At 51.7% G+C, this 13,388-nt stretch overlaps 1 protein-coding gene across 1 annotated transcript in view; it reads right to left on the minus strand.

The window, feature by feature from the left end:
* LOC132827933 (rab11 family-interacting protein 4B-like) overlaps window positions 1-13,388 on the minus strand; it is a 174,373-nt gene that overhangs the window by 12,865 nt on the left and 148,120 nt on the right. Inside the window, exons 8-12 of the mRNA XM_060844778.1 lie at window positions 11,537-11,636; window positions 10,609-10,712; window positions 8,580-8,720; window positions 8,198-8,279; window positions 4,292-4,429 (exon numbers count right to left, since the gene is read on the minus strand). Coding sequence (XP_060700761.1) covers window positions 4,292-4,429; window positions 8,198-8,279; window positions 8,580-8,720; window positions 10,609-10,712; window positions 11,537-11,636 — 565 coding nt within the window. The remainder of the gene's footprint in view (window positions 1-4,291; window positions 4,430-8,197; window positions 8,280-8,579; window positions 8,721-10,608; window positions 10,713-11,536; window positions 11,637-13,388) is intronic.

Raw genomic sequence — 13,388 nt, forward strand, 5'->3', positions numbered from 1 at the left:
CGGATATTTCTGTGTATAATGCAGAAGTTGCAGGATCAGTTCATTCCTAAAAGGAAGAAAGATCCCAGGAGGAGGCATGGGCGGCCGTGGCTGACGAGGGAAGTTAAGAAACATATAAAGTTATAAGAGAAAAAGTATGACATAGCAAAGATAAGTGGGAAAACGGAGGACTGGGAAGCTTTTAAAGAACAACAGAGGATTACTAAGAAGGAAATACGCCGAGAAAAAAATGAGGTACGAAGGTAAACTGGCCAATAATATAAAGGAGGAGAGTAAAAGCTTTTTTAAGTATGTGCAAGGCAAAAAAATGGTTAGGACTAAAATTGGGCCCTTGAAGACAGAAACAGGGGAATATATTACAGGGAACAAAGAAATGGCAGAAGAATTGAATTGGTACTTCAGATCTGTGTTCACTGGGAAGACACAAGCAATCTCCCTGAGGTAACAGTGGCTGAAGGACCTGAACTGAAGGGAATTTATATTTGCCAGGAATTGGTGTTGGAGAGACTGTTAGGTCTGAAGGTTGATAAGTCCCCAGGGCCTGATGGTCTAGGTCCCAGGGTACTGAAGGAGGTGGCTCGAGAAATCGTGGATGCGTTGGTGATTATTTTCCAGAGTTCGATAGATTCGGAATCGGTTCCTGAGGATTGGAGGGTGGCTAATGTTGTACCACTTTTTAAGAAATTTGGGAGAGAGAAAGCAGGAAATTATAGACCAGTTAGTCTGACCTCAGTGGTGGGAAAGATGCTGGAGTCTATTATAAAGGATGAAATTACGACACATCTGGATAGTAGTAACAGGATAGGACAGAGTCAGCATGGATTTATGAAGGGGAAATCATGCTTGACTAATCTTCTGGAATATTTTGAGGATGTAACTCTGAAGATGGACGAGGGAGATCCAGTAGATGTAGTGTATCTGGACTTTCAGAAAGCTTTTTATAAAGTCCCACATAGGAAGTTAGTGAGCAAAATTAGGGCGCATGGTGTTGGGGGCAAAGTACTGACTTGGATTGAAAGTTGGTTGGCTGATAGGAAACAAAGGGTAGTGATAAACGGCTCCATTTCGGAATGGCAGGCAGTGACCAGTGGGGTACCGCAGGGATCAGTACTGGGACCGCAGCTTTTTACAATATATGTTAATGATATAGAAGATGGTATCAGCAATAACATTAGCAAATTTGCTGATGATACAAAGCTGGGTGGCATGGTGAAATGTGAGGAGGATGTTAGGAGATTACAGGGTGACCTGCACAAGTTAGGTGAGTGGACGGATGCATGGCAGATGCAGTTTAATGTGGATAAATGTATGGTTATCCACTTTGGTGGCAAGAACAGGAAGGCAGATTACTACCTCAATGGAATCAATTTAGGTAAAGGGGCAGTACAGAGCGATCTGGGTGTTCTTGTACACCAGTCAATGAAGGCAAGCATGCAGGTACAGCAGGTAGTGAAGAAGGCTAATAGCATGCTGGCCTTCATAACAAGAGGGATTGAGTATAGAAGCAAAGAGGTTCTTCTGCAGCTGTACAGGGCCCTGGTGAGACCACACCTGGAGTACTTTGTGCAGTTCTGGTCTCCAAATTTGAGGAAAGACATTCTGGCTATCGAGGGAGTGCAGCGTAGGTTCACGAGGTCAATTCCTGGAACGGCGGGATTACCTTACAATGAAAGACTGGAGTGACTGGGCTTGTATACCCTTAAGTTAAGAAGACTGAGAGGGGATCTGATTGAGACATATAAAATTATTAAAGGATTGGACTGATGGGTGAGTGCCGAACCAGAGGACACAGCTTAAAAATACGGGGTAGACCATTTAGGACAGAGATGAGGAGAAACTTCTTCACCCAGAGAGTGGTGGCTGTGTGGAACGCTCTGCCCCAGAGGGCAGTGGAGGCCCAGTCTCTGGATTCATTTAAGAAAGAGTTGGATAGAGCTCTCAAAGATGGTGGAATCAAGGGTTATGGAGATAAGGCAGGGAGCAGATACTGATTAGGAATGATCAGCCATGATCATATTGAATGGCGGTGCAGGCTCAAAGGGCAAAATGGCCGACTCCTCCACCTATTGTCTATTGTCTAAACCCTCGACACCCCCACCCCGATCAAACCCCCAACACATATCCCCCACCCCAATCAAAACCCCCAACACACTCCCACCCCAATCAAACCCCAACAAACAACTCAACCCCAATCAAACACCCAACACCCCCCACCACAATCAAACCCCCAACACACCCCCACCCCAATCAAACCCCCAACACATCCCCACCCCAATCAAACCCAGAACACACCCCCACCCCAATCAAACCCCCAACACACCCCCCCACCCCAATCAAACTCCGAACACACACCCCACTCCAATCAAATTCCAACAACCCCCACCCCAATTAAACCCCCAACACCCCCCACCTCAATCAAACCCCAAACACACACCCCACCCCAATCAAACCCCCAACACACCCCCCACCCCAAACAAACCCCCAACACCTCCCACCCCAATCAAACCCAGAACACACCCCCACCCCAATCAAACCCCCAACACACCCCCCCACCCCAATCAAACTCCGAACACACACACACACACACACACACACACACACACACACACACCCCACCCCAATCAAATTCCAACAACCCCCACCCCAATCAAACCCCCAACACCCCCCCACCCCAATCAAACTCCGAACACACACACCCCACCCCAATCAAACCCCCAACACACCCCCACCCCAATCAAACCCCCAACACACCCCCCACCCCAATCAAACCCCCAACACACACCCCCACCCCAATCAAACCCCCATCCACCCCCCACTCCAATCAAACCCTCAACACCGCCCCACCCCAATCAAACCCCCAACACCCCGCCCACCCTAATCAAACACCCAACACACACCCCCACCTCAATCAAACCCTCAACACCCCCCCACCTCAATCAAACCCTCAACACCCCCCCTCCTCAAACAAACCCCCAACACCCCGCCCACCCTAATCAAACCCCCAACACATATCCCCCACCCCAATCAAAACCCCCAACACACTCCCACCCCAATCAAACCCCAACAAACAACTCAACCCCAATCAAACACCCAACACCCCCCACCACAATCAAACCCCCAACACACCCCCACCACATCCCCACCCCAATCAAACCCCCAACACACCCCCCACCCCAAACAAACCCCCAACACCTCCCACCCCAATCAAACCCAGAACACACCCCCACCCCAATCAAACCCCCAACACCCCCCCACCCCAATCAAACTCCGAACACACACCCCACCCCAATCAAACCCCCAACACACCCCCACCCCAATCAAACCCCCAACACACCCCCACCCCAATCAAACCCCCAACACACACCCCCACCCCAATCAAACCCCCAACACACCCCCACCCCAATCAAACCCCCAACACACACCCCCCCCCAATCAAACCCCCATCCACCCCCCACTCCAATCAAACCCTCAACACCGTCCCACCCCAATCAAACCCCCAACACCCCGCCCACCCTAATCAAACACCCAACACACACCCCCACCTCAATCAAACCCTCAACACCCCCCCACCTCAATCAAACCCTCAACACCCCCCTCCTCAAACAAACCCCCAACACCCCGCCCACCCTAATCAAACCCCCAACACATATCCCCCACCCCAATCAAAACCCCCAACACACTCCCACCCCAATCAAACCCCAACAAACAACTCAACCCCAATCAAACACCCAACACCCCCCACCACAATCAAACCCCCAACACACCCCCACCACATCCCCACCCCAATCAAACCCCCAACACACCCCCACCACATCCCCACCCCAATCAAACCCCCAACACACCCCCCACCCCAAACAAACCCCCAACACCTCCCACCCCAATCAAACCCAGAACACACCTCCACCCCAATCAAACCCCCAACACCCCCCACCCCAATCAAACTCCGAACACACACCCCACCCCAATCAAACCCCCAACACACCCCCACCCCAATCAAACCCCCAACACACCCCCACCCCAATCAAACCCCCAACACACACCCCCACCCCAATCAAACCCCCATCCACCCCCACCCCAATCAAACCCCCAACACCCCGCCCACCCTAATCAAACACCCAACACACACCCCCACCTCAATCAAACCCTCAACACCACACCCCCCCTCCTCAATCAAACCCCTGAACAGATCGCCACCCCATCTCCCAGTAATACCATCCCCTCTGGTTCTGGGTGCAGTTTGTTTCGCCCCCCCCCCCCCCCGGTGGGTCTCCTCCCCTGCGGACACACCCACCTCCTGCATCACCTCTCGCTCTTTCTGAAACTCCTGTCGGTTTCTCCTCATCTTGTCCACCATCTTCTTGTAAAGGTCCATCTCGTCCCTCAGGCGCAGGCTGGTGTCCTCCAGTTTGTATGTGATTCTCTGGTGTTCCTGAAACATGGAACGATGAAGGAGAGGACAGTCAGTCCCAGCAGCAGCAGAGTCGGAGATTCGCAGCCCATCCCTGGCTGCAGCCAGGGAAAGGGCCAGGGCTGGAGCTGGGTCCAATGTCTCAGTCCTGCAGCCAGCAAGAGGCTGTGATCTGGAAGGTGTTGGCAGCAAGAGCTCAGGAAGCAAACTCCACAGAAACTTTCCAAAGGCAGTTGGAGAAATGTTGGGAACTGAGCAGGGATTGGATCAATCTGAGCACCACCATGTTCACTGAGCAGCTCCGCAAGATTAGATTAGATTACTTACAGTGTGGAAACAGGCCCTTCGGCCCAAGTCCACACTGACCTGCCAAAGCGCAACCCACCCAGACCCATTCCCCTACATTTACCCGTTCACCTAACACTACGGGCAATTTAGCATGGCCAATTCACCTAACCTGCATATCTTTGGACTGTGGGAGGAAACCGGAGCACCCGGAGGAAACCCACACAGACACGGGAAGGAGGCTGAGGCTGAGGAAGCCCAGGGAGCACATGGATGTGAAGCTGCAGGAATGCTGCTCAGGAGGTTGTGAATAAACTCAGGACGGAACACTCCTTCTGCTCCCCTGATTTACCGAAAGGTGAATCTAACAGCTCAGTCTTACAGTTAATGAGAAGCCAAATCCATGTGTATGGATCAGGGGACTGGAATATGAAGCTATCTGAACACTCTGAATTACAACGGTTTTGAAAGGAGCCGTGGTTATTTGATCGATGCAGTGGTGTGTGATCCACGGTTTGCCTGGTAATTAACAAAAGGTCATTCTTACTATAGAAAGAAGAGAGAGAGAGCTTTTGAGAGAGGTAAGAGACGAGGTTTATGGCTTTAATTGATGGAGTAAGCTTAGTTAGGAAGAGGTTTAGGAAACAGAAATCAAACAAAGCCCTTGAGGAGTACAGAGGGAGCAGAAGAGAACTTAAAAAAAGAAATGAGGAGGGTTAGAAAGAGCCAGGAACTGTCCTTGGCAATAGGAGGGAGGAGAATCCCTGGCCATCGTATACATTGTTAGGAGCAAAAGGGTATCTGGGGAAAGATTGATCTACTCAAGGACTAAAGAGGGAATTTATGTGTGGGGCCAGAGGGTGTGGGTGAGGTCCTTCACATTGGGATTCACCCGGGAGAGGGACAGGCACAAGGGGTTCGTTTATACTCGAAGGCATGTTGGTATTAACAGCCAGCTGGGGGTTGGGTGTCTTAAATAATATTAAGATAGAAACGTGCCCAGGACCTGGTGGGATCTAACACAGGATACTGACGGAGGCAAGGGAGGGGAAAACTGGAGATCTTGGTCTTCTCTTTATCCACAGGGGAAGTCCCAGGAGGTTGGAGAATATCCAAGGTTGTTCAGGAAGAACAAAAGGTCCATCTCCAGGCAATTATAGGTCAGCCAGCTTGGCATCAGTGGGAGGGAAATGACTGGAAAAGATTCTTAAGGACAGGATATACTCACATTTGGAGAATAGACCTGCTCAGGTTACTGAGGGGGCAGGTTCAGGGGAGGGCGTATCTCATAAACCTGGCTGAGGTTTTCAAGGAAGTGGTGAAGATGATTGATGAGGGTCAGTGTGGGGGTCAGTGTGGGGGTCAGGGTGGGGGTCAGGGTGGGGGTCAGGGTGGGGGTCAGAGTGGGGCAGTGGGTGTTCTTCACTACTACGTTTCACATGGTCGGCTGGTCCAGACGATTAAGTCACATGGCGTCCGTGGGGAGGTGGAACTTGGATACAAAAATTGGCTTGGTCGTAGAAGACAGAAGATAGATAAGGAGGGGTGTTTTTCTGGAGATCTGTGCTCAGTGACAGGGATCAGAGCTGGTACTCCTGTTGTTTTTAATACATATGTATCAATGATTGGGCTGCAAATGGAGATGGTCTGATTAATAGGCATTATGAAACAGTGGAGTTGTGGATAGTGAGAAAGGATACAGCAGGATATAGATCAGCTAGATAGTTGGATGGAAAATGGCAGATGGAGTTTAATCTGGACAAGTGTGAGGTGATGCATTTTAGGAGGTAAAATGCAAGGGAAAAGTATACAGTAAATGGCAGGATCTTTAGGAGCATTGAAGCACAGAGTGACCTTGGGTGTAAGTTCATAGATCCATGAAAGTGGTAACACAAGTGGCTAAGGTGGGAAAGGCAGCACATGGCATGCTTGCCTTCATCGGTCAGGGCACTGAGAATAAAAGTCGACAAGTCAAATTGCAGCTCTATAACATTTTAGTTCGGCCACATTTGGGGTATTGTGCGCAGTTCTAGTTGCCACACTATAGCAAGGATGAGGCCGCTTTAGAGGCAGTGCCTGGATATTGCCTGGATTGGAGTGTGTTAGCTATAAGAAGAGGTTGGACAAACTTGGATTGTTTTCACTAGAGTATTGGAGGCTGAGGAGGCAACCTGATAGATGTATATAAAATGAGAGACATGGATAGGGTGGATAGGTGGAGTCTTTTTCCCAGGGTGGAAATGTCAAATACTAGGGGGCATATGTTTAAGGTGAGGAAGAAGGTTTAAAGGAGATGTGTGAAGTAAGGCTTTTTTCTTTATTGAGAGGATGACAGATGCCTGGAATACACTACCATGGGAGTAGTAGAATCAGATTTAAGAAGCTTTTAGCCAGACACATGAACAGGGAGGGATTTGAACCATATGCAAGCAGTGGGATTAATTTAGAATTACATCATGGACAGCACAGACATAATGGGCCGAAGGGCCTGTTCCTACGCTGTACTGTTCCATGTTCTAGGTGGGGTCTATGTGCTGGTTTTTGCCTAGCAACACTCTTTGGCAGTTGGCTTCTGTTTTCCCAGGATGCTGCATCTATCTTTAGAACAAAGAACCTTCCAAATCGGTCAGCTCTCTCACCTGAGAAAGACGGAGGAAACCTTCAATCAGGACAAGCTGCACAATCTCTCGCTATCAGTGAAGGCTTTGTAAGAACCTGGAAAAGTTCCAGATATCAATGTCTCTGACTAGCTCCTAACCCCTGAATGTTGTTACTTCAATTCTAAGACCTAGGACAAACTGACCTTCCACCTGAACTGAAGTTTGGTCAAAGGTTTTCTTTCACTCTCCATTGAGCAGCGTTTCGATCTCATCAACAGAAGACTCTGAGACCATGAGAAGTTGTTATGTTTTACCTTTGGAGCCTGGGTCAAAGGAAGTTTATTTATCCCTTTCTCTGTGTCTTGTTTGTGTGTAAGTGTTGATTTGACATTAAAGATGGTTAACCCTGGGAGATTGTTTCATTGTTACCCAGCATTGACATTGTTGAGAGAATATGTTTGTTTATAATAAATGAGTTATCTATGAACTTATTGAAGGAACTGGATAAAAAACCATTTTTGTTTCAAAGAACAGAAATAAAAAAGAGATGCAGAGACTATGAAATGATTAAATAAATTATTGACACGTTTAGGACGGTTTGTATAACAGCGGAACTGGATAGGTAGGATAGGCTGAATGGGCAGAATGGCCTCATCCTGCTCTGTGTGAGAAACCAGATGCTGCTCACAGAGTGTTCCTACAAGGAAACACGTCCCCTCCCCAGCACCAGAATCAAATCCCTCCCATCCCCCACAGCCACACGCCATCACCCCCTCATCCCTCCATCCCCCATCCCCCTCCCCATCCCTCCATCCCCCATCCCCCTCCCTCATCCCTCCATTCCCCCATCCCTCCTTCTCTCTATCCTCCGTTCCCCAGTCTCACCCTCAGCCTCTGCTCTCACCTCGTCCAGTTTCTCTGTTTGACTCTTTAACCGAGTGGCTGTGGTCTTTAACTGATTGGATTCCTCCTCCAGCTGCTGAGCCCTGTGACAGAAAACATCCCATAATAATCTCACAGAAAGAGGAGGCGTGGGGGAGGGAGAGAGAGAGAGGGGGAGGGGAGGGGGAGAGAGGGGGGGGAGGGGAAGGGAGGGGGAGAGAGGGGGAGGGAGGGGGAGAGAGGGGGAGAGGAGAGAGAGGGAGGGAGTCGGGAGGGGAGCGAGTGAGAGAGGAGAGAGAGAGAGGGAGTCGGGAGGGGGAGCGAGTGAGAGAGGAGCCGGCCTAGGGTGTGTGTTTGTGATGTCGGGAGGTTGGAGGGTGAGCCCACACTGTCTGTGCTGTTACCTGTTTGTCAGCATCTCGATTTCGGCGTTCTTCTCTCGCTCCAGTTTACTGAGCAGCTCCTGGTGTTTCTTCAGCTCCTCCTGGAACAGTTGCTCTGCCCGGCTTTCCTGGTCTCTCAGCTGCTCCTCCATCGCATGGACCCTGCCACAGAACAATGTTCATGTGAGTCCTGTCATCAACTGGCACCCCCCAGTCCTCATCTCCAGACCCAATCCACATGGACAGAGAGCCGAGAGGGGTACAGTACCCAACCAGATCACAGCTCAGTGCCACCCTCACTGACTAGTAATAAAACCCAAACCCGAACCTACACCACCTGCTCTCATCCTTACTTTGTCCCCATCGCTACAACCAACACCAACCCAGGGACCCCACCTCCATCACTGCAGACAGCACGGTGACTCAGTGGTTAGCACTGCTGCCTCACAGCGCCGGGACCTGGGTTCAATTCACCAACCTCCCCCACTCCGTCCGTCCCCCCCCCCCCCTTCCCTCCCCCACCCCCAAGGCAACTGTCTGGAGTTTGCCCATTCTCCCCCTGGCTGCAGGGGTTTCCTCCCACAGTCGGAGGATGTGTGGGGTAGGGTGGATTAGCCTGGGGGGAATTGTATTGAAGGGGAGGGCTGTTGATTGCTCTCTCCTCCCCCATCATCAATCCAAAGGGACTATTCCCCTACCACCTTGACCCACTGCTCTACCACTCCCACCCACATCCCCTTCCGAAGACACCTTCCCTTACAACTGAGGGAACTATAACACTTGCCCTTTTACTTACTCACCCCTCAAGGCTCCAAACATTCCTTCCAGGTAAAACAGCAATGCACAGACTTCTTTCAATCCATAATTTCCACTGATCTCAATCTAATCTCCCTGAATCTGTGTGGCCCCTTTACAGAACACCTCCACTCAGTCTGGAAGCGCGTCCCTAACTTTCTGGTGACTTGCCATTCCGATACACTGTCTCCCTCTCGGATTCACACTCCTGCTCTCGGACTGGCGCAGTGTTCCAGTGAAGCCCAACACGGAGCTGGAGAAACCACACCCGTTCCCAATTTGGCATTTTATATCTCCGGGACTCACTGCCGCGTTCAACAGTTTCACACCAGCAATTTCATCCTTTCATTTCATTGCAACTCCTCTACCCCTCCCCACTCCACCCACCACCCCCCACCCTGCCCTGCCCCACCCCACCCCTCTCTCCCTCCCCCCTCTCTCCCCCTCTCTCTCCCTCTCCCCCTCCCTCCCTCATTCTCTCTCTCCCCCCTCTCTCGCCCTCCCCCTCTCTCTCCCTCACTCTCTCTCCCTCCCCCCTCTCCCTCCCTCCTTCACTCTCTCCCTCCCTCACTCTCTCTCTCCTCCCCCCTCTCTCTCTCCCCCTCTCTCTCCCTCCCCCCCTCTCCCTCACTCTCTCTCTTCCTCCTCCTCTCTCTCCCTCCCTCACTCTCTCCCTCCCTCACTCTCTCTCCCTCCCTCACTCTCTCCCCCTCCCTCTCTCTCCCTCCCTCACTCTCTCCCCCCTCCCTCACTCTCTCCCCCTCTCTCTCCCTCCCTCACTCTCTCCCTCCCTCTCTCTCTCCCTCCCTCACTCTCTCTCCCTCCCTCACTCTCTCCCTCCCCCTCTCTCTCCCTCCCTCCCCCTTCTCTCCCTCCCTCTCTCTCTCCCTCCCTCACTCTCTCTCCTCCCTCACTCTCTCCCCCCTCCCTCTCCCTCCCCCTTCTCTCCCTCCCTCACTCTCTCTCCCTCCCTCCTCTTTTTCTCCCACTCTCTCTCTCCTTCCCCCCCCTCTCTCCTTGCCTCACTCTCTCTCCCTCTCTCACACTCTCTCCCCCTCTCTCCCTCCCTCACTCTCTCTCTCTCCCTCTCTCTCTCCTTCCTCCTCTCTCTCTCCCTCCCTCACTCTCTCTCTCCCTCCCTCACTCTCTCTCCCTCTCTCACACCCCTGTCCCTCCCTCCTGAGACCCTGCCTGACCTACTGCCTTTCCCCAGCCCTCCCTGGCCTGGTGTCCGGGAGTCTGCCCGGTTACTGACCTGTGAACCAGTTGGGTATTTTCCTGTTTGAGTTTACTCTTCTGGTCTCCATTCACCAGGCAGTCACTCTCCAGCTCCGACACCTTCTTCTCCAGATAGTTCACCTGACGAGAGATTTCCCAGACCCTCAGCACCAGCTCAGCAACACACACAGCCCACCCATCACCCCCCTCCCCCAGGGACAGGGACAGCACCGGGTTACCCTACACTCTCCCCCCATCACCCCCCTCCCCCAGGGACAGGGACAGCACCGGGTTACCCTACACTCTCCCCCCATCACCCCCCTCCCCCAGGGACAGGGACAGCACCGGGTTACCCTACACTCTCCCCCCATCACCCCCCTCCCCCAGGGACAGGGACAGCACCGGGTTACCCTACACTCTCCCCCCATCACCCCCCCTCCCCCAGGGACAGGGACAGGGACAGGGACAGGGACAGGGACAGGGACAGCACCGGGTTACCCTACACTCTCCCCCCATCATCCCCCCCCCCCCCCCCACCCCCCCCCCAAGGGACAGGGACAGCACCAGGTTAGATACAGAGTAAAGCTCCCTCCACACTGTCCCCTCCATTACCCACTCCCAGGACAGGGACAGCACCAGGTTAGATACAGAGTAAAGCTCCCTCCACACTGTCCCCTCCATTACCCACTCCCAGGACAGGGACAGCACTGGGTTAGATACAGAGTAAAGCTCCCTCTACACTGTTCCCCCATCAAACACTCCCAGGATAGGGACTGCCCGGGGTTAGATACAGAGTAAAACTCCCTCTACACTGTCTCCTCCATCACACACTCCCAGCACAAGGATAGCACCGTGTTAGATACAGGGGAAAACTCCCTCTACTAGTCTCCCAGGACATGGACAGCCCGGGGAAGGGGAAGGGGACAGAGTGGCGTGTTTTCTCCTGCGTGTGTGTTCGCTCCCACCTTCTCAGTGATGTCGTTGTCACAGGAGTCAATGCTGTCTCGGAACAGGTCTTCGGTGCTGCCATCGCTGCTGCTCAGGTTACTGCTGTGGAAGAGCTGCCTGAGGAGGAAACACCAATCCTTATTCCCACAGCGAGGGCTCAGTGCCCACCAGAGCCTCCCAGTCCCACCCTCTCAGCATGTTGGCATCCCACCGGGCACTCCAGTCTGCAAAAGGTAAGCTTCGCCTATCCCGCAGGCATGGCTACCCTACGGACAGCTCACCCAATGGGCAGCTCACCCTACGGACAGCTCACCCGATGGACAGCTCACCCTACGGACAGCTCACCCTATGGACAGCTCACCCTATGGACAGCTCACCCTATGGACAGCTCACCCAATGGGCAGCTCACCCAATGGGCAGCTCACCAAATGGACAGCTCACCCAATGGACAGCTCATCCGATGGACAGCTCACTCATTTGACAGCTCACCCTATGGGCAGCTCACCCGATGGACAGCTCACCCTATGGACAGCTCACCCTATGGACAGCTCACCCAATGGGTAGCTCACCCAATGGACAGCTCACCCTGTAGAACGGTCACCCTATGGGAAGGTCACCCTATGGAAAGGTCACCCTATGGGAAGGTGATGTGATGGTGAGGCTGCACTTTGGTCACATTATGGAAATGTAAGGGGTCATTCTTGGAGCAGTTTCTAGAGCCCCTCACTGTTGTTATGGTGTAGTCAGAGTTTACAAGATTAAATACATGGGGTTTGATGAGGTGTCACATTAAAGATTACTGCAGAAGGTCAGAGGTTATGGTGTAGGGGTCACATGTTCATGTTGTAAAGGGTTGGCAAGGTAACAGGAAGCAGAGAGTGGAGAAATATTAACCACAGTCAGGGTAACAGCCCGTAACCAGTGAAGAGGCACAGGGACCTGGGGGGATCTTCACTATCTTTATCAAGCCGTGGGTGAAGGGGGTGTTGAAATCTGGAGGTGCACTGGGATTGGTGGGTGGAGGGTGGGGGGTGGGGGGTGTGGAGGAGGAAGGTGCGAAGAGGGAATGTGGAATGATCAAGGGATATAGTCAGGTTAAAGAAATGAACAAAGGAGCATGAACTGGATAAATGTGAACGTACCCACTTGGGCAGCATCGTTAGGGAAGCATTAAACAGTTAAACTGAGAAATGTGGGCACCTGACAGAGAGTTAGTGTGTACACGCAGTAAGTGGAAACGTTAAAAAGGGAATGGAATATTGAGAAAGGAAGTTCTGGGCCTGGGTGAGGAGTCCAGACCAAGGCAGGAGGCACCTAATGTGCAGGATGTGGCAGAGATCTGTATGTAGCTGTAATAAAGCTGTCTGATGTTAACCAGGCCCAGAGATCACTCGTCTAAAGGATCTCTCTTTTCCCTGAAAACCCCCTCAGCCCATCAAAGGTCAGGAATTAAAAACCCATTGTAAGATTGGAATATGACAAATTGAGAGTCCTGAAGGGGATTTCAGAAGGTACCAACAATATCTCGAGAAAACAAACTCCTGCTTCTGGGAGACACGCCCAGTGGGCACTGCCTTTCTGTAAAGTTACTTCAGCTCCAGAATAACATTTGGAGAATCTGTGAATATTCTTTTCCTCTTGAACTTTACTGTTACTTGGCCAAGGTAGTTTTTTAAAAAAAAGATAACATCCTGCAGAGGGTTACACTTTTCCCAGACCTGGAGGTTGTTTGGTTGTGTATGTGTGTTAGATTTCCGGGAAGTGTATCTGGATAAATTTGCATAAATGTTAATAAGTGTAAAACCTTTGTTAATGATCTTTACAACTTTGCTTGAGTATATTTTGTTTGCAATAAACGACCTCATTCTT

This window comes from Hemiscyllium ocellatum, chromosome 25 (assembly GCF_020745735.1).
Source record: "Hemiscyllium ocellatum isolate sHemOce1 chromosome 25, sHemOce1.pat.X.cur, whole genome shotgun sequence".
Taxonomy (NCBI): Eukaryota; Metazoa; Chordata; class Chondrichthyes; order Orectolobiformes; family Hemiscylliidae; genus Hemiscyllium; species Hemiscyllium ocellatum.